The following is a 26,940-nucleotide window of genomic DNA, read 5'->3' as shown; positions in this document are numbered from 1 at the left end:
TAAAATGACTAGACTCCTGCTGCTTCTTCAGACCATGTACACTTTAGCTGGTGAGGTAATCATTTAGCTGGGGACAGAGTAGCTTGCCCCTGAGCAATATGTTCCAGGAGGGGTCAATGGCAGAGCTAAGTACATGACACATATTCACCAAAAAGTAAGTTCTCAATAAATACTTCCTAAATGTGTGAATATATAATTTCCTGATGTGGCTGGGGGATACTCTAGGAAAGAATGAGGTCCCATGGGAGCTACAGGGAAGTTCAGAAGGTAGCAGCAAAGAGCAACAGTGATCAGAAAATCAATGTTAACATCACTGGGAGACTGTGTAAATTCAGATTAATCACATTATTTTTAAAAACTGCTTTTGTGGTTTTATTTGTGTTCCTTTAGAGAATCTTCATAAAACATGAGTGAACCCATTCTAGAAGCTCGAGCCTATTAGTATAAATATGCTCTCTTTATGAGTATAATCTTGTGGCAAAATTTTTAAAAGATATTTCTGTTCAGAGTTTATTATTTTGGAACAACCAGGTTTCTTTTAATAAGTAAAAGGATAAAAATGTTTTTCCTATTATCTAAAATAGCCATTTTAAAATATGAGTTTTATCAATATCAGAGTTTGTTTACATATTTGAGTAGTGTTTCTGTGCAAATATCTATTATCTATGTTGTCCAAGACCATGTTCTTTGTTGGCCTCTAGCCAAAAAAGGAAAATAAGAAAATAAAAATGTTTTGGAACTCTGGCTAATATAGATAGATTAAAGAATGATGAATTATAAGAAGAATAAGCTAACAACTTCTTCTGTCTTGATTCTTTCACTTAGTTAGGAATTCTTTCTGTAAGATGATTTGCATGATTTTAAACAAAGGTTAAATGTCACAATTCAATAAGGTTTTGAGAAGCTCATTCTGTGTGAGCTTTTAATTAAGTATACTAAATTTAGTTTCCCTTTGAGTGTATCTCTGCTTATTGGGCTTAGATTCTGCAATTCCTCACAAGATGGTTCCAGAACACTGATTTCCAGCTTTGGTTGCACATTAGAATCATCAGGGGAGGTTTTAAAACCCCTAATGCCTAAACCACACCCTGGACCAATTAAAAATCAGATTCTGGGGTAGAAGTCAGCCGTTACTATTTTTTATAGGTCCCCAGGCAGTTGTAATGTGCAGCCAAGGTTGAGAACCAGAGTTCTAGGAACATTTGTGTCACTTTTACTGGGGGACTTGTTAAATACACCTGGGTCCAAAACTAGGACTATTAAACTGGAATCTCTGTGGATGAACAAAAGAAATCTGTGTATTTCTTTGGACGTCCACATGATTCAATGTTTAGTGAGTTCCAGGACCTCTGGTTTATATACTTAAGGGGCCTCACACTGACCTGAAAAGTCATCAGTGAGCAGGAATATTTCAAATCTTGACCTCAGCTTTTGGGATTGGAAACAAGTCTATTTTGAAAGTCTTCTTGGAGATATTTATTTAACCAATGGAGTTACATAGTTTGCATGTATAAGTAATACCTCCAGGTAAAAGTTTTTACAAAATTTGGAAGTGAATTCTTTGTTAGGACAAATGGACTCTGTCGTGAAAAAGCTAAACTAAAGAAGCCAGGAAGATAAAAATTATTAAAAATTGATTTAAAAATAATAAGAATTATCTTTAATTAGGATGTTAAGAAAAATTTTTATAGAAAAGCATAAAGTTCTCTTTATCCCACAATACAGTTTTTTTTCTTAAAAAAATAAAACATTTTTAAAGGAAAGAAAAATTCACAATCAATAGGAATCAGTATTAGATTGTAAAACATTAGACCATCAGGCATATCTAATTCTTCCAATTTTGTAAAGTATGTTTTGAAACACCTCATGTGACTCTAATGAACATTTTTTTTAAGCAAGCAGGTTAAAGGGCTATTAAATCCAGTTTTTGCAGACATGTTATTTTGAGCATACAACACAGTAAGCTCTCAGTAAATGTCAATTGCATTGAATTATTAAATGAGAAACCTGTAGCACAGAAGCATTAAGTGCCAGCTGACCCTTCCTCTATAGATCAAGATAGAGCTGCATCAAAATCCAGGTCTTATCCAGAATCCTGCCCCTTACATTATGCCTCCTCCAGTATAATTAAGATACTTAAGGTTAATGGTCAGTCTTTAAGCCAATGGTCCTTACGTTTAGTGTACCTCAAGATCATATGGGTATTTTTAAGTCCTAAAGCATTAAATCCAAGGCATTGACCAAAGATTCCAATTCAACAGGGCTTAGGTAGACTATGAGTCTGCATGTTTAACAAGTATAAAGTATCAGAGAAAACACAAAATTGCCAAATATGCAATTAATCCTATTAACAATGATTATTGAAACAGCAAATATCATTATCTAATTCTAAGAAAAGTGGAACATGTAATTTACACAAGTGAAAAAATTCAAGGCCCCAGTAGATTTTTATTTGTTGAATGTATGAATCCATTAATCAATAACATAAATCTAAGACCAAACTGATTTACAGTATTTAGCAGAATAAAGAGGAAAGCCTTAGGTCTGTTTTCCTGACTACCTTTTACAATGAGGAAAAGGGCTAGTGAGAATTTTATCTTTCCTGAGCCAGTCTGATCACATGGACCACTTCTTTAAACCATTCCTTTTGCTTATAGGACTTGGTGGGCTCCTAGACCAGCTATTCTTCACCAAAAAATAGAAAATGACAATTTGTTCTTGAAGGAAATAATGGCTGTGAAGTTGTGCACTGACTGGGAGGGAAGAATGCATAGAGAGTCTGCAGTGGGAAGACAGGCAGAGTCCTGGGAATGAAGCAATAGTCCTTCTCTAAGGCATTAGAGTTGTTACTAGGCAACGAAGACAATATGATTACTTCTAGCATGCCCCAAATGCAGCTCCCAGTAGAAAGCTGCCTGCTTACAAATGCCTTTCAAATCTTAACCTCTGGACCATTTTGGTGCTCAATTTATTCTACAATGTATATCCTTAATTTATATACATACATACAGTGTGTATGTGTGTTTCAAATTATTCTATGGCATTTTCAAAACAAATACAATTTGATAAATCTATATGAGATCCCTAATGATTATTATAAAATTATTATAGAGTTATAATCTCATGCTATTTTTATTATGACTAATGTTGATGAGTATGTTGAAAAACAGGGACTCTCATTAATTGCCAACAAGCAGGTAAAATGGTACAGTCCCCATAGGAGGCATTTTGGCAGTCTCTTATAAAACTGAAGGCACATTCCCAGATATTGCTCTCCTAGGTATTACCCAAATAAATTAAAGACTTATGTTCACATAAAACCTTGCATGTGAATATTTATAGAAGCTTTATTTATCATTGCCAAAATTTGAAAGTAACCAAGGTATCCTACAAATGGTGAGTAAACTGTGATAAAACTATAGAATGAAATATTAAGTGTAAAAACTAATGAGCTACCAAGTCCTAGAAAGATAAGGAAGGACCTTAAATGCATATTGTTCAGTGAAAGCAATCAATGTGAAAAGGTTACATTCTGGGGGATTCTAATTATTTGAATTTCTGGAAAAGGAAAAACTATAGAGATAGTGAAAGATCAATGGCTGTCAAAGGTTGGGGCAGGGGAAGGAAAGCATAAATGGATAGAGTACAGGGGGTGGTTATGTCAATGAACCTATTTTGTGTGATTCTATAATGGAGAACACCTGAGCTTATCCATTTTTAAAATCCCAGGTAATTATAAAATAAAAAAGAAATCAACCTAATGTAAATTATGGGCTTTAGTTAATAATGTTGTATTAATACTTGCTTACAATTGTAATAAATGTATTGCAGTTCAATATGTTAATGCTAGGGGAAACTGTGTATGGATGTGAAAGAAAGCTAGATGGGAACCATATATTTCATGCTCAGTTTTTCTATAAACTTTATACTAAAATAAAACTTATACCATTAAAAAATCCAAAAGGCATATGTAGATATTAATTATGGAAATAATTTTCCTAATTTGTAAAACATTGGTAACATAGTTGTTAAACTGAAATGATTACCTGTATATTCATCACTGGGTATCATAAAACTTAATTAAGTGTCTAACTATATTCTAGAATATTTAGTGAATATTCTATCACATAGAACTGATTTAGTAAGCATTCCCCCAATGTCTATCTGCAGGATTTTTTTCTATTCTTTTTCCAAATGAAATATTCATATTAAATTAATACATCTCTAATTTTTAGTAACTTTCAATGAAGTCTTGCCTTTCAAAAACCTTTAACATTTTGCTCTCATCTATTTTATGCAACTGAATTCAACAGTTGCTATCAGTGTAGGATATGATCATACTTAGCTATTCAAAACTTTGTATAGTAGTTCTCAAACTTTCTGATATGCAAGAGTCACCTGGGGATTGTTATGGAGTGCAGATTCTGATTCAGTTGACTTGAGGTGATGTTTGATAATCTGCATTTCTAAAAATCTCCTAGGGACATTCTGAGTAGCAAGGCTCTAGAGAATATCTCGGTCATGAAACTGTTACCAGTGTGAAAAATAAACCCAAACACATAGCAGTTCTTGCTGGGGATTAAAGAGTTGTATTTCTGTTTCTCCTACAGAAAGATTTCCAGAGCTACCAGCACTTCTTAATCTGCTTTCCCAATTTATAATCCTTTTCAATTTCATCTATAAAGTGGAAGGCTTGATAACCTTTATACAGTGAGTAAGCAACCCATTTAGTCATAATATTTTCCTGGTTCATGTGAACCAAAGGTCATCTATTTCTAGTTCAATTCCTCAATTTATGTGTCTTTGGTCACAGAAAGGTCAAATGACTAGCTCAAGGTCACTTATCCAATAACTTTAAAGGTCAGGTCTCAAATCTAGATTTCTAATTCCAAATCCAAACATAGTCTTCTTCCTTCCATTGACTCTTGCAACTAATAATGATGCAATCTACAGAATAGAGGCAGGTGATTTGACAATAAAATTCTAGTTCTGAATTGAATCTCTCAACCTCAGGTTTTCTACTGCAATACCTAAGATGAATTTAAGGTCTTGGGGAAGGGGTCAGTTGCAGAAAGGGGAGCAGTTATTTGGTCTCCAAAATAAGCTTTGAAATTTAATGAATTTTCAGTGTGATGCAAGGGTATAAGGCAAAAGACTGGGACATACAAAAGATGACTTGATTTTTTTTTCTGAGTTGCTTAGGGCATCATTAAGTGGCTGAGAGTAACTTTGATCCTCCTGCCTAAGCCTCCTGAGGTGTTGGGATTATAGGCATTTGCCACCACACCTGGCTGACTTGATATATTTGATGGAACTTCTAAGTGCTTAAAAACAACTGAAATGAAATGGAACTGCTCAAAATGAAGAAATTTAGGCCTAGAGATAATGAAAATAATTTTGTATTACTGTATAAATATTATTTGTCAGAACTAAGATTTTGAGTTTTCCAATCTCTGGCTTAAAGGCAGGCCCCAACTTCATGCTGCCTTCAACAGTAGGTTGAGGAAAAAGAATGAATTAATGTGGAATACATGTGACATTAGGGGTCTATACATGCCTTCCAAATATAATCCTTCCAAGCTCTAAGGATTTCTTGTAACAGTAAGAATCTGCTTGTATATACTCTCAGTTTCTAAAAAAGGAAATCAGAATAATTTGACCTTACATTTAAGGCCCATGTCTGAACACCAGAAAACAGTCCATCATGAAAATCTGGTTCCAGGTGGGTCTTCAGTGTGTATGTGTACAGGTTACTCTGAACTGAATTGAAGGAGGTGGGCAGATTGTCTCCTCTGGGCACAGCTCTGACACTGTATCTCAAGGCATTGTGATTAAGGATTGCCAATATTCTCTTCATTGGATTAAGTGAATATCTAGGCACCTTGGATGCTGGGTTCCCATCTTCAGAAATTCTACAAACTCTTGGACATGGGAAATGTCCAGAAAAGTACAAGATGCTCCCAAAGATTCAGGTTTGGGGGACCCTATGCTTGATGCTATTGGGTGGAAATCAGGCTCTGGCTGACATATCCAGATTTGCCTTACTTATTTTTAAAACCATCACTTAACTGTCACTCTGATATTCATGGCTCACATAATCCCTCTCTAATCTTCCTACCACCTCCCTCTGATCAATATCCAGTCCCTTCTCCAATACTCAGCTTGCATGTGACACCCCTATAAAAACTTTCCTTGAGAGCTTGCCTGCTGGGATCCTGTGGTAATCTGAAGTCCACACCACTCATTTGACATTTTTGTTCAGTTCTGCTTCTAAGAAGAAATCATCACAAATGAATTTATTTTGATGAAATTTCCAGGATAAATAAGATTAGAGATAAAAGAAAGAAGTGCAGATGGCATGCTTGTTGACTTTTCAAAGATTTACATGCTAAAATGACAATAAGAAAGAAGGAGATCCCTGTCTTATAGATAGGGCAGAGTGGACAGTGCTCTTTTCTGGGTATCATCTCTGAACTTAATCACCAGGATAATTCTGGGAAGCTTGAAAAATGTAGCTTTAATGTGAATGTGAAAGGGAGACAAATATCAGTTTTACAGGAACAGGAATATTTTGCAATTATGGTTGAACAATGATGAAAAGGGCAAACCAGGATATTACGAACCCCCCACATCCCTGGAAGGACTGCAACATAGTCGAGTCCTCAGCTGAGGACCTGGTGTATTCAGTGGGAGAGAAGCAGTATAGCCAAGTGCTAGGGCTCTTTGCTGCTCAAACTGCTCAAAGAATCTATGATTCTACTACAAACAAAGAATGGTAATGACTTGTACACTTTAGATCAATAATAATAAAAGCACAATGACTAGAAATAACTTACTGTGCTGACAGTGAATCCCATTAAATCCTCGGGGACATTTACAAACATAGCCTATGAAAGTGTCCCCTCTGTATGCTTCACTTATTTCACAGGTTCCTCCATTATGGCATGGATTCGGAATGCAGGGACCTGAAAGAAAAATAAATATCGCTGCATGATGCATATGCTTAAAAGTAGATCAACATTTTGCAATTAACAATTTTATAGAAAAAGTACTTTAGATATTAACATACAGGAAATGTACTTGTTGTGTAAACTCTGAAGACCTGGGTTGGAATTCTGGTTTTACCACATTATAGTCCATGTCACCTTGAAATTTATTTATTTTCTCTGTTGCCTCAGTTTACTCTTGTGTTAAATATTAATATTAATAATATTTATCTCAATGGGTTCTGTTACCAATGAAAAGAGTTCAGGTACATACAAAATATCAATGAAAGTCTTTACCACATATTAAGAACTCAAAAAATATAGCACTAAGTTAAATTTTCAAGGCATCTGAATTGTAGAATAGCTTTTGCATATTTAAAAATTAATATCAAATAGTAATTTTTTGAAGTTATGAACACTGAAGAGTTTTGTCCTCTGTTATAGCATAAGACTGTAACCACAGAGACCAAGAAAAAATTTATAGACTACTTTTGAATTTAAGGTAGAACATGCCTCTGGAAAAGCATGTTTCTTGCCAACCTAAAAGGGGCAGTTAACCAAAAGTTGCACCTTTGGAGAAAAAGAGTTTAATCATCACTTAGGAGCTTTCAGGAAGTAACTTCAACAGAGTGACCAATACCTGTGGCAAGTGACAAGGTTGTGCTCAGATCTCCCTTGGAGAGAACCAGACTGCCAGCAATGTGGTTAGTTGACAGCAGCCAGGTACTGAATGGCAGGATCTGCTACAGTAGCATTCATTCCAGGTCACACTCCTTAGCTGAGCACCATGGGGCGTGTCAAGCTGGGCCAGTCCCACTAACCTAAGACCTTTCAAGTGCACGTTTTGTACTCTGGAGTGCTCCACTAGTGAATCTGAGGTTTTCTTTGAACCCTGGGTGTCTGAGGGTTTTTCTACGCAATGCTCTTTCTTTCCTTTTTCTTTCTTCAGAAATGTCAGGGAATGTCACCATCTGAGTACTCTACCCTTTGTCCATTATAGACTTTCTCCCTGAAAATTTTTTTCTACTTATTCTGTATTATAGTCTGCTTTCTGGAGAATATTCTTTGATGACAGAATCCAGACTCGAGATTTTGAAGAAGGGTAGAGTCTAGTTGAGGAAAGAAAAATTCTCTCTGTGAGATAAAGAAAGACCAAACAACAAAAACAATGTTGTTTTTTTTCCTACTTTTTTTCTTTTCTTATTTTTTTTTAACCATGGAGACTAAAGCACATTTCAAAGTGAGAAAAAATATCATGTGTATGCATGAATGCATGAAGACAAATCCCAATATTATGTATGGTTGCAATGCATCAATAAAAATATATGGAAAAAAAGAGAAAATAAAGTTAAGGTGTACATATTAGCAAAGGAGAGTACATATACGAATGTACTGGTGAATTTTACCTTTATGTATATCTAGAAAGCATCAATTTCAAAACAACAAATAAATAGAAGAAGACCAGAAGAATAGAAGAAGAACAGGGATGAGAAGGAGGGAAAGGAAGTATTGGACGCTGAAACAGAGCAAATTATATGGAATCGTGAATGTATGATATGTCAAAATGAACTCCGCTACTATGTATAACTATAATGTACTAATAAAACAAAAAAAAGCAAAGTAAGATTAATAAAAAACTAAGTGTCTATGAATAAAAAGTGGATTCCAGAGTCCTGAAGGAAGATGCACTGAGAAAAGGAGCTAATGCTTTCAATTGAGACAGGAAGGAAGGCACAGGGTTGGACACAAGAGGCCCCAACAGGGAGGACTAGTCAAGGAGTGCAAAAGATAATGGCTACTTGAATATGGGTCTGTCGAGAGCCAGCCATGGGCTATGTATGTGAGCTATGCTCATTTGAGTGTATGAGGGAACTGGACTGATGTTGCTGCTCTGACTGGACTATGTAATATATGTGTCCTTTTCACTAGCTCTGCCTATAATCCCCACACAGCACCTGAGATGGGTGTGACTTTTCAAGATGACAGTCAAATTGCTGACAAGAAGACATCACCAAGCAAGACTCTACCCTCCAAAACCTGACCCTTGGCCCTATTAGAATAAAATGTTCTATTGAACAGCTCTCCCCAAATAAAACTGGGATTTGGGATATGCTTGCTCTCTCTTTTGCCTGCCTCTCTGGCCTCCCTTGTGAGAGCTGAGGTAGAGGAGCCATCTCTGAACCCCAAAATAGTTACTTTCTGTTTCTGTGTGGTTATTTAGTAGCCAGCCCAATTCACCTGGAGCGACCCTGACTGATTTATTCACATGTCATGACATGGGTCAAAGTCCTTTTTGGAACTATGGAGAGGTAATGAAATTTATTATCATCATTTTGCAATAGGACTTCAACAACAGGTAGCAAGTCCTTAGTCCTTAGCAATGTCACTCATTGCCCTGCCATTGGAGCAAAACTTCATGATTGTATTCCTTCGACCAGCAGCTTTATATCTGAAAGTATCTTTGATGATCCATTCCTTTCAGTTTTAACTTGTGTGAAGTTCAATGACTCTAGAGTCTAATAAAGGTACAGTTAGACTAGGAAACAGCATGGCTGGATTGTAAAAAAATAAGTAGAAATCATGGGAGCTGTCATTCCCCACCCCCAGCTGTCCCATTTTAATTACAAAGAATGACCAAGTCTAGAGACTTAGCAAAAAGACTAAAATTAATAAGTTATATTAGAAATTTTGGTGAAGTATATTTTAGCTGCTTGCTAACAAAAAAGAATTTATGTGAGATGATAGTTATGTTAATATACTTTATTATGATAAAACATTTTATTATCTCTATGTACCATAACATCATGTTGTAAACCTTAACTATACATAATAAAATTTATTTTTGAAAAATCAATATATTTATTTAAGTAGGCAGTTTTATGCCATTCAGTACATATCACAAATAAATTATCTAACCTCTGCCCTTAAAGTGATGTATTGCCAATATTGGAGACAGAGAAGAAAGTGCAAGACCAATGACTAGCTTGAGAGGAATTTGAATCATTTTCTTCCATTGCTAAAATGTATAAATTGTGCTAAAAATCCAGATCTATTATTTCTCAGTTTTCACTTTTGTCCTCACTAATTAATTACTATATGGTAGTGTCTTACAATTTCCAAATTCTTTCTATATAAATGTTCTCAAATATTCCTCAAAGCAATTTGGCAAAGTAGTCACTGTCATTTTCTTTTGTGGTTATAAAAAAAAAAAACAACTGAAGATCAGAAAGATTAGATATTTCTCAAATCCACATCTCCTACACACCTTTAGGCCTTGAACAAAGAATATATGATTTCAGAAAGGGATGATGAAATAAATTGGGTGTTAGAGGTTTTACTCATTGATTCATTTCAATATCAGATAAAAAAGACTTAGATATTTTTAACTGATAACCATACAGATAATAATTGTTAGAGAAAGGTAGAAATAGATTCAAATAAATAAATACTTTTAAACTAATAAGGAACTTTTAAAATTACCTTATGCAATCTCTCAATTTTACAGTTGAGAAAGCAAAACCTAATAGGAATATATCTAGAAAACACTTAAGATGAAGAAAATTGAGTTTAACAAATTATATCTAGGAGGAAAAAATAGTTATTAATACCAAAATTAATGAAGCTATTCCTGTCCTCTCAAGAGAGTGCTGTGATTTACATCAGAGAGAAAATATTTTTCCATGCTCCCTTAAACTTTCAGAGTTCTATTAGTGATGACTAAAAAATACTGAATAAAGGTACTTCTACCAGTTCTTGGGTGAGTTAGAACATAGATTTCCAGGAAAGTGGTCAGTGGAAGTCACTCTAAGGAACACAGGGTGAATCCAAGCCTGGAAGAGATGGCTACCTTATGCATACCTACATCTTAGCAAAATAGACTCATGAGACAGCAAACACAGGGAGATGAGCTACATGAACCTGTGTAACAAAGGGAAGAACTGAGGAAGGGATTGGGAAGACCCAGGAGAGGAGATCTTCAAAGGAAAGCTGAAAGTAAAGTAAGTCTTCAAGGAGAGAGGTGGGTCAAGCAATAGACTGGGATGCTGTAATATTTTGGAAAAAGTGGCTGGTAACAAACGTAATGTCTCAAATTCCAGTTTAAGTTGTTTTCACTGATGCTATGTGAAAAGTCTTTGCAGGAGAATCCAGCTCTACACAGACATTGGCTAACCATCCATGCCTGTGAGTTGTACCTAGGGAAAATAAAGGGAAGCGGCTGTGCTCTCCATCCATCTGGTCCTGCCAGGAGGGGAGAAATGCTCTCCATTCAGTTCATCCTGCCAGAAGTAGAGAAGTGCTGCTGCACACAAAGCCCCAGGGGTTCCAGTGGAGACAGGAATCTGAAGGTAGAGTTGACTGGGGTATGTTAAGTCCCAGGCACTCTGGGCGCTTCCTGAGGGCATAGGCGAAACTTGCCCAGCAATCCTGGTGTAGCCTCTCGCATTCCTAAAAGATGAGAGCTAGTGAGTTGGAACTCATTTCATTCACATCCCAGAGGACATCAGACCTCAGCTGACATATGGGTTTTAGAAAAGACTAAAATAGAGACTGCTGCTATTATTTTTCCCATCCCAAGGTATTCAGTGACTTTCATTTAAAGTAGGATGAAATAAAGCCAACAGTATAAAGATTTAATCTTTCTAGAGTCTTTACAAGCTAGCAACAGGAAGTATACATTTTTCTTTATATTACTTTCTAAGAATATATTCTTGTTTTAGAGATTTAAAAAAAAGCAGGCTTGGAGAGGTTAAAGTAAATAACGTGTCTAACTATAAAAGCAACAATTTTAACACATTCTTCCTAACTGCAAAGTCCACATCCTTTCCATCAAGCCAGGTTGACAATCTATATACTAATATGTTAGCTATGACAAATGTAAACAGAATTAGCATGAATTCACCAAGCACATTCCTATAAATAGTATAGCACTGCAAAGCCTCCCCACATGAGAACATCTCAGAGTATTTTCAACAATTGTGTCACGAGGTATTACATATACAGGCTCTACTATGCTAACAATACTGTTTCATTTCAGCTATGTTCAAAATCAACTGTCAAACACAAAAATTTCCCCAGTATTGTTACTCAATAAATATATGTAAAACTGATAAAATGCTAAATGCCTTGTCTTCTTTTGGAGTGGTCATAACAGAGCTGAAGTGAATGGTTCCTTGTCACTTTTCCCCAGTATATCATAAATGTCACTTGGGAAGAGTCATGGTCAGCACACAGCAGGTGTTTGGTACATTTTTGAATTAACAAGTATATGACAATAATGAGTAATAACAACTATATCTATTGCTTAAACCCTATTTTAATTTTAGGTTTATAGGGGGTCAATAGCTTTAGGCTTTTCACTCAATAATTACTATGGATACTTCCTGTAAATTTTCTACATCTTTCAATCATTAAGTCCTTTAAAATTTAATTAGGTTCCAATGTTTTTGTCACTAATATGGTTTCATCTTCAAGAATGTTAAACAGAATTGTAAATAACAGACTGTTTGAATGTGTACTTTTACATAATGATTGCATGTATCTTAATTCTTAGGCAAATATACAATCAAGAACAACATAAATTTTCACAATCTCATTAACAGTGTTTTACTCTCCCAATTTAACAATTCTTATTAAATAAAGACATTCACTTTAAAAATGAGCAAAATGAAATAATGAGAAAATAAGTTATTACATAAATAAAACAATAAATGAAGTACCAGGAATCAACTCAAAAAATGTGTTTGATAGCCAAAAGTGTTTTGGGTTTTGTGTATGATTAAAATGCATATCAACAGTTTCTTTTTTCTCCAAGCAATAAAGGTATGTAATCATAAGAAAAATAGAGGCCTAGAAAACTTCTATTTTTCTTTGTTTTTTCCCCACAACATAATTCTCAGCTCTATTTTGATATTGAAAGTATCATATTAAAGTCCCACTCTGACAAATGATAATAATCATCTACAGTATAAATGATGCTACTACAATGAGGATAAGAAATAAACAGACCCTGACAGACATAGAAGGATTTTCCCACTAATTTTAGGCTAAGTACTATTTATTAATTAGGTACCTAATGTACTAGTAATATACGACAAATACTTTGAGTGGAATTAAAATTGTTGGCAAAGACTAAACTTGCAATATCATAATATGTGTAGTTTTCCAGTTTATATGATTAATTTTTAAGGTGAATTTAGAAGCTTTCCTTCACTTGTGAATGTGGTACAGATGATATAAACAAAGTTCCTTGTTTGTATAGTGGTGTCTGGAAATGCATTCTAAAATCTCTCAATGCCCTCATATTAATAAGTTTTTAATAGGTTATGTTTTTAACTTTAGCAGTCAAAACTGCTAAAGGTATTCAATATCCTGAAGATATTCAATATCATTTCTGTAGCATGTCAGCACTAATATAAATATCTTACCTATAGCTTTGAAAACAATTTAACAGCAGAGCAAAGTTTGAAAACAAATTAATATTACTCAATCAGAGCAAATAAAAACAAAAAGAAGGCAGTCAAGGGTGATCTTACCTCCTTTCTACTTTGATAGTCTCTTAAAAGAAGTTTGCATCTTCTTGTATTATAAATGTGCAGAAGAAGTATACAGACTGGTGGGTATCTTTATTTCTTATTAGTATTTATAAATTACAGATTATCTGATTAGACAACAAGGTTTGGTGATATCACTCTTAAAAAAAGCATAAGTGGAGTTTCAAGAGGCTTTAGGGAATTTTAAAATCGATAGTGCTGTTAATACTTTTGTAGGTAATCTTTAAGTAGTTCCAAACGCAAATGGGGACAGCATATGATCAATATTAATGAACAACAGAATTCAACAGCATGTTTTCCAGGCATTTTTATGCAAGTTTATATAAGTATGTCAACAAGATTAATTGCTCACAAAAGCAATAGATCTATACAATTTACTACTTTTCTACATCTACCTCCTCACAATTCCAATAGTAAAGTTATTATGTGTAACATGGTTAGATTCTCACACATTTGGAGATTGTGCTCCAAATCATGAATACTTTATGGTATATACCCCTATTATTAAGAAGTGAATCCTCTCCTGTGATAATGTGTATCAAGATTGTGTTAATTATGCAAAGTACACCTTCCAATCATTGGCAGTTAGATATTAAAAATGAAGATACACTCACTTTAGATTATGCAGTAGAGAAATGCCAATAGGACAATTGCAAGAGCACAGTTTCCCTATTCTAGCAGAACAAATACATAAGAATAATTATGACCCACGTCTACTCTAAATTCTGGTTTTGAAAGCACACTGAAATTCTCTCATAGCATTGCCTTTACATTTAATAATGTCTGAACACTTTGGCAGTTGCCAGTTTGAGCTATTGCCACTCTATTTTAAAACTAGTTGAAAAGAAGAAATTATTCTGGGCACATTCATATGACTGATGCTTTAAAATTTTTTTATACTATTTACTTCTTTTTCTCCTCTTTTCCTTCCCTCCTCCTTTATTCTGTTCTTCCACGATAAATGTAAATGTGCAAGATTCCGTCATTTGAGGAGAAAAATTGTCTATGGATATTTTATATTTAAAAAGAGAGATAAAATATTCTAATACAATATCTAAACATCACTTTCATAGAGGGATAATTAACTTTTTTCTTTAAACTATGAATACATTTAGAAAGATTATGAAAATTAACATCTGGATAATTATGAAAATTAACATCTGGGGCTAAACAGATTTTTTTCATACCTATTTATAACTTTTTCCCTCAAGTATTAAGGCTGAGTATAACTAATTAGAACAAATTTAAAAAAGAATGAATGATGGGCTGTCTTTATAACTGTCTGTAGGAAGGCATGGAGGTGATAGAGTCTAGAAAGGTTACTTCAGAGCACTTGAATTCACTTTTCAGTATTGCTATGTCAAATTATCACAAATTTTGTAGCTTTAAACAACAGAAATTTTTTTTCTTCATAGGCATAGAAGCTAGAATTCTGAAGCCAAAGAGTTAACAGGGCCACACTCTCTCTGAATATTTTATAGGAAAAATGCCTTTCTTGTCTATTTCAGCTGCGGGCAGTTTCTGGCATTCCTGGGTGTGTAGCACCACAACGCCAATCTCTGACTGCCTTCATATGCTCTCTTTCCTGGATTTTCGGTGTCCTTTCCTTTTCTGATAAGGACACTGGTCACTGAATCTGGGGCCCTCTCTACTGCCAGTAGGATTACATTTAGATATCCTTCACAATTCACATCCACAAAGTCCTTGTGAACAGGTGAACTGTGCTCAGCTCAAATTCACATGTTGATGACTGAGCTTCAGTACCTCAGAATGGCACTCTCTTAGGAGACAGCACCTTGAAAGAAGTAATTGAGGTTAAATGAGGTCATACCAGAGCGCCCTAACCCAATCCAACTGGCAACCTTGTGGGAGCAGGAAATTTAGGCACACAAAGAAACCCAGTGATTCTGTCACACAGAAAATAGCCATGTGAGGACACAGACAGAAGGTGGCCATCTGCAAGCCAAGGAGAGAGACCTCAGAAGAAATCCAACCTGCCAACACTGAAGTTGCTTTCCTTTCAGAAAAGAAGTTAATTAAGGAAACCAGAGTCTTATTTTATAGCCAGAATTGGATGGTAATATGCTCATATTTATCAATGTTAACATCTTAGCTAAAATTAATTGCTCTTGGTTGTCACATAGCAGTGGCAGATAAGTTTGATTGGTGGTGGAAATGAAGAGAGAAGTCTATGTTAGAGCCTGTGATTAGGAAGAATACAGAAATACCTATGTAGGTGGACAGAAGGAAGTATCAAAGAAGGAATAAAGATTCCTTGGAGTTGATCTTTATTCATTTGAAACTTTCATCTGAGCTAGGTTTGCTGATAGTAAGTCATCAACTTTTTGAAAGAGTCATGGTGTGTGTTAATTCTACAAACACAAGTAATAATGGTGGCACAGTTGTCAATACCTTCCCCCCCAGTGGATGAATATTGGTATGACTTTTTAAAAATGAGTTAACATATTAGAGCAAAAAAAGCTATTGATTTACACAGTGATGACTGTATCTTAGTATGACTCACTCCTACATTCTCTTTCCTGTCCATTCATCTTGCACACTGCTTCCCAAACAAGCTTTCTATAATACTAAGGGCATCATGGAAATTCTCAGCTCAGAAAGCTTAATTTCCCCAATACTAATATATAGTCACATTACATATATGTGTGTATTTTCTTTTATCCTTTATAACATTATATCACTTGGGGCATATTATGGTTTACCATTAATATTTGTTGATTGTTTGATATTATCATTGCAGAGCAAATACAGTGATTACAAGACAAAAACAATGTCATCCCTTTCAAAGACTAAGAAATCTAGATCTGATATAATGTGCTTAGGAATAGAAAAAATAGTATATAGAAATCTTTTATTATAAATTGATGAATGTTATGAAAATAAGCTTTATCATTATTAAATTTAGTAAATATAAGGTACAGATGCAATTCAAGGTGTTGGGTCAATGAGATAAACATTCCCAAAGTCTAAAACAGACATTTTTTTCAATGCATAGACTATCACAATAACCAATATTTTAAATGCTTTAATTAGTGCATTTGTCATATATAAAATTGGGTTTATTTTGACATACTCATACAGGCATGGAATATATTTGTCTTCTCCTCAGTCCCCAGGGATTTCTCTTTCACTCCTTCCTCCCCACTTCCCTTCCTCTATTCCACTGGTCTTTCTTCTACTTATTTATAGTTTAATTTAATTGGTGTTTCATAGATATAAAGGCAGAATTCACTGTAGTATATTTATTTATGTACATAGAATGATTTGGTCAATTTTATTCCACCATTCCTCCCTTTTTCCATCTCTCCTCCCTCTACATCTCCTTCTTCTGATTACTATTTCACTTTCATGGTGTCCTCCCATCCCCTTTCCCCTCTTATTTTGCTCTAGCAGTCACATATGAGAGAAAACACATGACCCTTGACTTTCTGAGTCTGAGTCTGGCTTATTTCACTTGGTTTAGTGTTTTCCAGTTCCATTCATTTACCAACAAATGCCACAATTTCATTCTTTCTGGCTGAATAAAATTTCATTGTATATATAAACCACATTCTCTTTATCCATTCATCTGTTCATGGGTAACTGGGCTGGTTCCACAATGTAGGTATTGTGAATTGTGCTGCTATACACATTGGTGTGCCTGTAAAGTTTCTATACAATAAGGGGAAACAAGAGCATGGAGAGAGAGCCTACAGATGGGAGGATCTTTGTCAGCTACTCTTATGAAAGGGAATTAATATCTAAAATATATAAAGAACTAAAAACTTAACAACAAAAATTAAATAACCCAGTCAATAAATGGGTAAAATAACTAAGCAAACACTCTCAAAAGAAGAAATACAAATGGCCAACAAATATATGAAGAATGTTCAACATACCTAGAAATCAGGGGATTTGAAAATCAAAACTACACTGAGATTTCGTCTTACTTTATTTAGAGTGGCAATAATCAATAATACAAATAATAATAAGTGTTGGGGAGGATGTGAGCAAAAAATCACACTCACACTTTGTTAGTGATACTGCAAATTAGAATAATCACTCTGGAAAGCAATGTGAAGATTTTCAAAAGACTAGGAATAAAATGAATATCTGATCCATCTATTCCACTCCATAGTATTTATGCTAAACAACTAAAATAAACATTTTTATATTATTTTGATGGCTACTATAATAATCATGTGAAAATATTTTCCATGTGAAAATTCCTATGAAAAATTCAGAAAACATAAATGAAATATAAGCTGATTGATATAAAAAAAGAAAAAAGAGAAAAAAATTAAAAGAAAAATTAAAAAGATACTCCATAATTTTGAAGCAATCTAAGAAAATTCTTTTAAAAACTCTTCTTTAATCAGGGAACCAAACAAAGATATTTTCCATGTGCAAATAACTAGTTTAAAATGCATATAATTCAGAATTCACAAGCCATTCCCTGCAAAATACAGTTCAGTCTTGAGGATACACACCAGTGAAGGGGTGTAAAATGGTTAGATATCATCCAAATTTGCCTTTAGCTATCATAGTTTGGTTCATGTAAATGTAATAGGACATAGATAAAGACAGAATAGACACCACTGTTTTCTATATACATTTTATAAGAAAATATCTGAGCCTAAGTTTCAGCAACATCAGGCAATCTCACTCTATCACATGGTGTCTCTAAGCAACTACAAAATTTCCATGTTCTTCATCAATCTTTTTCTGACAGCTCTTCACCTTTTTCAGGTTCCTCCTCAACTTGCTGTCTATGCAGCATAATTAGCATCTCACTGTACACTGCTTTGTTCTTTCATTATTCTATGGGTCTCTTTTATTCCCTGACTGGATTATAAACTATTTGTGCACATGCATGCTGACTTCTTATATTTTTGTACCCCTATAGACTGTAAAATGCTAGGTATCTGGATATTACTTCATACATTTGTACTCATTGACATATAGTTTTGGAAATGTCAACATATAACCAAAAATACTAACCATAATCTATAACAAAAAACAAAGTTCAGAGATTAGAAACATTTTTTAACTGTACCCCTTTTAATTTGCATTAGTAAATTGTGACAACCCAATTTTAAGCCTATAGCCTAGCCAAACTTTCTTTGCCAAATGCTGTAGCAATCTATAATAGATTGTGACTAGTCTTCTAATATAAATAAAGGGGCACACTATTGCAACAAAACTAGAGTTCTTTCTCTTAAAATTGGCTAGGTGATTTTGATCTTGGAGACAGTGATAGGAGGTGAGGGGGGTTTCTATTTCTACTTTTGGAATCAGTCCTCCAGGACCACTATCTTAATCATGAGGTGGAGAGATCCCTGCTGGAGCTGTTTCAGCTATGCTTGGGTGGGAACTGCCCCCACTCCAGACTTCACAGATGAGAACACTGGAAGCACAGCTGGACAGGCAAATTGCTGTTTGCATTCCCTCCTCAGTCTTTGCATGTGGCTTATTTGTGGCTGACTTCAGAAGGCATAAAACAAAGCAGGCATGGATTCTGGCCAGCTGGCCATCTGTTGCTTCACCCACTGTGATAATTTGGTCTTGTAGAATTTTGTTAAGTGAGCATTAAGTAATGACCATGTCAAACAGGGTACATACTGACTATTTCTTAATCACTGGATGAAAGCTTAGGGAATGTTTGCACAAACACAGAAAAGGTCACTAAAGCTTAGAGGGAAAAAAAAGCACTGAAATAGATGCATAACAGCAACAATTAACTTCATCTACATTTTTACTTTCCACCATGTTGAATCCATGTCAAATAGAACCGGGTAAATGTGGTATGAGGAAGCTTTGTAAATATCATCAAAGTTCCTAATGATCCACTATGCATGTGGCAATGTGTACAAACTAAAGAAAGAATTTTAAAACCAAGAAAATATGGGAGGGACTTTATCATCCTGACTGAATTAAAGGCATTTATAGTCATTGACATCAAACGTTTCAAAATCATTCCCAAGAATAACAGCAAGTAGTCACTTATTGGCCAGAATACTTCCTGTGCTGGTGTTTTTTAAAAGATCATTTGCAGGATCTCACTCTGAGACAGCAGTTTTTTTCTCATATATAATTGAACTGCAAAACCATAAGCTTTTTAAATCCCCTGAATGGATACTTACTGATACATTCAATGACCTATATATTTGGGATCCTTTTCCTAACTGATCTTAAACAATATTAATCCAAAATTTCTGTTGGCTCATACTGCCTGGTATTGCAAAGTCTATACATTGGGATGAATCTGAGATGTTATCACCACTGTTTGCAAAAATTAACCAAATGCTTCACCTCGTTATGTTGCCTTGAACTTCTATGACATAAAGGAAATATCTTCTCCCAGAATTCTATTCAAGTAGTTCTCCAGTTCAGAATACCTTTCTTTACAACCTTACTTTGACTACTCTAAGTTTCATATCCTCCATCAATTCTTCCCTATCATTTATTCTTATTTTCTTCAATGCATTTCTATTACTTTCTGTTATATACTCCTTCCACTCATTCACTCATTTATTTACCAATATAATCATTTAGTTCATATTTGGAGCTTGCTCCTATTGAGTTCTAGAAGTAGCTTGGTACCAAGGTTCAAAGCAGAGCAGTTGCATGTTCTAATCTCAGGTAATTTTAGTCATATGGGAGGACTGAAACTAATCAATCATATTTAAAAAAAAAAAGAAGGAAGGAAATTGTCCAAATTACATTTTGTGCATGTGTGAATATGTAACAAATCCCATTAATAGGTGTAGTTACAATGTACCAATAAATACCTTTTAAAACTGAAATGTAATTATTCAAGGAGTCATAAAGGAAAGGCATATTATGTCCTAAGAAACTATTAATGGGAAATTTCCTGAAAACTTAACATAAACTAGAAGTTTAACACCAAGTAAGGCCAGGTAAGGGAAAGAATAAACGGAGAAACAGTGGAAAGTCAGGGATTAAATCGTGAAGGCCTTCAAAATCCATGTGTGTAAAAAAATCCTGTTTTGTGAACTGCATTCACATCTTTCAACAATAGAACAACAGACCTGGATTTCAAAACTTTACAGAAAATCTGTTTGTTCTATAGAGTACTCTTGAAAAGGATCAGCATAGATAAAAGCAGACCAGTTAAGATCACCCTGCTAGACCAGGTAAATTGTGACAGTCTGGTAGATACAGACCAAAATGGGGCAGATTTCAGAGAAAATGTTCAAGAATGACTACACCGTGTCTCGATTTCACATCCCAGTGATAAAAGCACCTATTGGTGATGTTTGCTGACACTGCCATACAGGAAGAGTTTCTAGGTTGGGAGGGATGATCATGAGTAATCTTTGCTGACATGTTATTCAAGAGGTAGTATCGAGTAGCAGAGGATAACATGGCCTGGAAACAAAAATGGTGGTGTTCCTGGGAATAGATGGTAGTTTATGGGCAGGGATATTGCTATCTGATGAAAGCTAAAAATAGCAGAGGGAAAAAAGCTGAGTGTGGCGGCACATGCCTGTAATCTCTGAGATTTGGCAATCTAAGGCTATAGGATCACAAGATCAAAGCCAGCCTCAGCAACTTTGTGAGGTCCTAAGCAACTTAGCAAGATCCTGTGTCAATCAATCAATTTTTAAAAAGGGCTGGGGATGTGGCTCAATAGTTTAATGCCCCTGGGTTCAAAACCCTATACCACACACACACACACACACACACACACACACACACACATACACACAGAGAGAGAGAAAAGGACAGAGAATCCAAGACCATGCCTTAAGAAATGCTGTCATTTGATGGCCAGATAGATCATACAGTAAAAGCAGTGGCCAGAGAAGTGAAAACAATTAGTAGGAACAATGTATCACTGTGGCAGTTCAACTGTTCAAGATATTCATATCTCATCATTGAGAATAGATGCTCAGCATCTGTAGCTGTGGGATTTCTGTTTTATGCTTCTTTGTAAGCCACTTTGTTTTGTAAACCTCACAGCACACAACAAATATGCGCTGAATGAATGTGCTTATGATTCATAGACCAAGTACACTGGCAATGCCTATTAAGAAAATCTTCTCTGTAGGTGACATTATTTCATACCACAGGACATTCTGGTTGATCCCTTTGCTTACAAAGAATCACATTCCCATAAACAAAGAAACACCAAGTTGGAGAACTAGCCAATGCTTTCTGCTCCCAAAAGAAGTCTTATTTGGCCTATAGGAGGAAAAGCAAAAACATGGGAACAAAAAGAGAAATATCTGACCACAGGGAAAAAGACAGAGAGAACATGTGGAGTGACGATTCATGTTTTCAGATTTGCTGAAAGTGTTTCTGGCCATTTTTGTTTTGCTGAAATCTCTCTCTCTGGTGCTGCTGCTGCTCATTGTGGACTCTCCTTTACTAAGCTGGATGCCTTTTGTTTGATGGTATATCTAAGACTGGTTCCTGTGAGATCATTCTGACTATGGAGCTGATTATACTGATCTATCCTGAGGATAAGAAAACATCTAGAAAACTTTGCCTACAGGGTTAGACAAAGCATCGGGAAAAAAAAAATTAGGAATGATAACTGCACACCAGCATACTTTATGCAGAGTACTTGTCTGTACGCTTCCCAGTAGGCATGAAAATGTAAGAATTAAATATTTGAAAAGTCTTGAAATTCACTTAAAATACATATAACAATTTATTATCATTGCAAACCAAATTAAAAATGTTCAACTATTAAACACAATTAACTTTCTAAACCCACAAAAGTATTAAGTGTATACAGCCAGATTTGTATTACTATAAAAATTTTATTTCTACTTTTCCAGTATTATGCATTTAAATTTGTAAATTCTATGTTACATTAATCACATGAATATAGATGGGCAAATTTTAGATGAAGCTATAGTAATTACTGTATTCCCCATAAAAGAAATCATTCCTGCTGACAATTTTTGTGGTGGATATTGTTAAAGATTGACTGTAGTCCATAAAATGGCAAGGCTTCTTTCATGAAAGTTATTAGACATTTAAGCTCTCCTCAGTTTGATCAAAATGATAAAGCAATTAAATAGGATACTTTAATATCACTATCTTTAGACTCTGACACTGTATTTAATACTACATAGAATATGCTCATTGAACCATTAAAAGAAGTGGCAATAATCCAGGTTTGACTGAAATTTAATATTTATAATGTTTTAACATTCTAAGTAAAATACACTGATTGAAATTATCAAGATGTCACCATCTCGGGATCAATAAGAAACTTGAATTCAGGGAAAAATACCTCGCGTTATTTCTGCCCATTGTATTTTCTTATTTCCAATAAATTTATCTTTGGTTAAATTTTTTATAGTATAAATAAATATTACACAAAAGAGAAACCTTTAGTCAATAAACAAATATATCAAGGAATTAATTAGACATGTTATTACCAACAATCTATTAAATAGAGTAGGTCTGGACTATCACTCTTTATGACCAGGATAAAAAAAAAAAGGTATAAGTTTTTTAGAGTATCCAATAATTTACTGCAAGTGGCAGCATTTGTGTTTTTCACTTGGTTAATACTGAAGATTTTAGTGTGATTTTTTTTTCCTGCAAAAAGGTTTTTTAAAAGTTATTGATAAGTCTAATTGTGGTAGGTCAAACAAAATAAGGAGATTTGTGATTATTTAGTGCTAAAATAATCAGCATAAATACATAGACAAATAATTTCCATGGATTCAACTAAACTGTGACCTCACATAGTTGTGTAAGACATGATGGTAGCTTTTATTGATATGTTGAATTCTAACAGAAGATTGGTAAGCAGCAAAAATATCTTTAAATAGAAATTTGAAAGATAATATACTTTTCAGGATTAAATATCTATATATGTGCTCTGAGGCTCACCCATGTATTATTATACTTGTTTTCAGGATGAAATAATTTTAACTATCTGTATATCATAAAACTTGAGGGCTCACATTCTTTTTGATCTATGCGCTTGAAGGAAACCAGAAAAATCTCAAGGTTAAATTTAGCTCTTCCCATAGGAGCTACCTCAGTTCACCTGAACTAAAATGTGCAATCTTTGATGTAGATACCTGTGTTTGCAAGGCCATTCATTTTCTTTTCTTTTCTTTCTTTTTTTTTTTTTTTTTTTTTTTGGTTATGGGGGCAGGGTATGATGCTGGGGATTGATCCCACAGCCTCATGCATGCTAGGCAAATACTCTACCACTGAGCTAAATCTCCAATACAGGCCTCTCAATTTTCATTAAGTGGATGCCATTACTACCTCTGCCTATGCTGCCTTTCAGAGAATAAGGGAACATATGTGTTCATCTTGCACCCAACTCATTAGGAAATGCTTTGAACTTTGCCTTCCAAATACTGCAAGGCCAATAAGTCAGAAAATACATGAATGCCAACAATAAATAATTCATTAATATTGCATTGCAGATACAAATAGTTTGAGTACATGACCCTTGTTGCTGTGCAGAACATGCAAGAAAGACTTTGTATTCCAAAAACTACACTGGCTGCTCCCTCTAAAGAGCTGTTCTCTAATTCCTTCATCTCTATTGAGCCTTTGTTCAAAAACATCTTCTCAACAATGGTTATCATGAAGCAGACTACTTAAAATGACTAACCCTACCCCCAACCCAATATTTCTGTTTCTCCCTTACTGAACCTTGTTTACTTAGTAGTATTTATAAGCTTTTAACGTCAAATATAATTTACTTATCATGCTTTTGGGGTGGTGTTTATTTTCTGACTCCTCCAGATAGAATATAAGTTCCATGAAGACACGGGTTTTGTTTTGTTCACTGATGTTTTCAAAGTGCCTAGAAATGATGTATTTATCTCATCCTTTTATTTTTCTTAAAGTATTTTTTTTTCTTTAGATATTGATGGACTTTAATTTAACTCATTTATTTATAGGTGGTGCTGAGAATCTAACTCAGTGCCTCACTCATGCTAAGCAAGCACTCTACCACTGGGCCACAATCCCAGCCCTTGTCCATCCTTGACTGAATATGTCTCTGCAGGAAATAGAACCTTAAACTTGCTCAATATTAATCAAATGGTGAATTTAGCCCTGCGTTATGCCAAAATCATCTAGTCATGTACATTATATCATTTTGGCAAATACAGAAATGCTTTACAGGATTCTGTTTTAGTATTTTCCCATGAAACCATAAAAATCAGGAAAAAAAATACCCTGCTTTAATTTATTTACTTCAATTGAATTATATTAACTAGGTAACAAGGAGAGGTATCTCTGAACTTAAGACCAAGAATATTCTTGTTTCTTATGAGCAACAGGTCTACTTTATTCTTATGGACAATTTGATCTTATAGCATGGGGTCATTAGTAACTTGTTAAGCATCTCCTGTGGTTAGTGATCAACATCAGAATATAGCCAATGGCCTCAAGAATCTTATATTCCAATAAATAGTAGTACAGACAAATAAATATGTAACCTAAATATAATAAAATTAGTGCTAAAACAGAGTAAATACAGAGAGTTATGATAGTGCCAACACTCCCTATATACTTGATAACCTATATCTTATACTTAGTGAATTAATATATTTTTCTGGATTAGAAAGCCTGTGACCAAAGCACAGATATAAAGGCTCTGAGAAGATGTTATCATTGTTCTAGAACTCACCCTCCTTTACCTACACTTTTTTATATTATTACCAAATTCTGATATTGGATAAAATCTCTGATTTATATAAGGCTAATCTGACAATCCAAGTTTTTTAATTAGCTCAATTCCATTAAGTTAGACTTAACATAAACCAATTCCAATGCTCACAAATTAAGGAATGACTAGATAATCTACAATATAACTCTGAAAGGGAATAGTATGGTGACAGTTACATTTAAAAAATTAATATATGCTAAAATCACATAGAATTCTATGTAATACAAAAAAAGCACAGTATATGGTGTGATTAAACAAAATCATACCAAAATCGAGGATATATCATTGCAGTATCACCCAATGACAGGCATTAGAAAAAGTAAGCAGGTTTTGAAAACAGGATTAAGATGGAGAATTGCATTATAAAGAGTTTGATAAAAGAGAAGGTCAACATTGTCAAGGAAATCATTCCTAAAGTCCTTGTAATTGCTAGGTAATAGTCTACATCACCAATGTTCCAGCTCTCATGGACACAAGGAAGCATAGCATATCATCCCTTTTTGTCTCAGAAGTATGTATGTGAAATTCTTTGGCCAATCTCCACTGTGAGAAGAAATAATGTGTGCCACTTCCAATAGAAGTTTTAAGAGCTTACAAATGATTAACCATGTGTTTTCCCCACTGCTTTGGTAACTGTGGGAAGTTGAGTTGTATCTTTGTTAATCTGTCCCTAGGTGTTCACAGTGAACAGAAATCCTCTACTGACTCGGGCCAAAACTTTTGTGTTTTAAGCCTCTGGTATCTGGATATAGCTCACTCGTAGGGCACAACCAAGTTCATCCTGACTGATTAAGCATGAGAGGGGAATTGGGAGTCTGAGGAATCTCTTCTGTTGTATTTTTTAAACTATAAAAGTAAAGCAAAGTTTGTGTAGGCACAGAGGTTTAATACTATGTCAGTCGGGAGTACACAAAGGAGAGTGAACTTGACAGTATTGGAAACAAGAACCAAATGAATATAGAAGGTAAGGGTTGAAGAAGAGAGAGAATAAAAGGTGACTTGGGATTTTTATCCTGACATAGCTATTAGTTATGCCATGTACTGAGAAAAGAAATGTATAAAGGCAGAAGTTAAGAATATTCAGTTTTTGCATAGAGGCCATTAGACATATGTAGCTGTGACTGAAAATGGAAGTTTAAAATTTAAGAGAAGGGTCAGCAATATAGAAGGGAGAGAGGAGAAAGTAGATTCCTATATACTGTGAACTGACAATTCTTGTAGGTCTTCTACATATAGTATCCCTAACAATTTTATTTTTACCATCTTGCTGAAAGAGCTGAAAGTCTAAGATGTTTAGCTACCTAGATTTGGGAGTGCTATTCATAAAAGAGTTAATGAAACCTGAGATAAATTACACAAAGAGGAACAAGGAGACCATAAGACAATATCCAAGAAGCAGCAAAGTAAGTGGGAAACAAAGTGTAAGAGACATTCTTAATAGCAAAGGTACAGTACAATGCCACTTAAGCTAAGGAAAGAAAATGTAAGTAAGACATGGATTGTTGATCATGTTGAATGCTGCAAACAAAACCAACTACATTCATCATCTTTAAATTACTTGATTTTGAGGGCTGGGTTGTGGCTTAGTGGTAGAGTGCTCACCTAGCATGTGCGAGGCTCTGGGTTCGAATCTCAGCACCACATTAAAAAAAATACTGGATTTTGCCTTTCAATGGTTAATTTGTGAGGCACAAAAGCTGAGAAGGACTCTTTTTAT

At 34.7% G+C, this 26,940-nt stretch overlaps 1 protein-coding gene across 1 annotated transcript in view; it reads right to left on the bottom strand.

The window, feature by feature from the left end:
- LOC143410781 (EGF-like repeat and discoidin I-like domain-containing protein 3) overlaps nucleotides 1–26,940 on the bottom strand; it is a 224,590-nt gene that overhangs the window by 99,593 nt on the left and 98,057 nt on the right. Inside the window, exon 2 of the mRNA XM_076871505.1 lies at nucleotides 6,837–6,965. Coding sequence (XP_076727620.1) covers nucleotides 6,837–6,965 — 129 coding nt within the window. The remainder of the gene's footprint in view (nucleotides 1–6,836; nucleotides 6,966–26,940) is intronic.

Source organism: Callospermophilus lateralis, chromosome 11 (assembly GCF_048772815.1).
Source record: "Callospermophilus lateralis isolate mCalLat2 chromosome 11, mCalLat2.hap1, whole genome shotgun sequence".
Lineage (NCBI taxonomy): Eukaryota > Metazoa > Chordata > Mammalia > Rodentia > Sciuridae > Callospermophilus > Callospermophilus lateralis.
The sequence above is the reverse complement of the archived record's forward strand: the minus strand, read 5'-3'. Positions and strand labels throughout refer to the sequence as shown.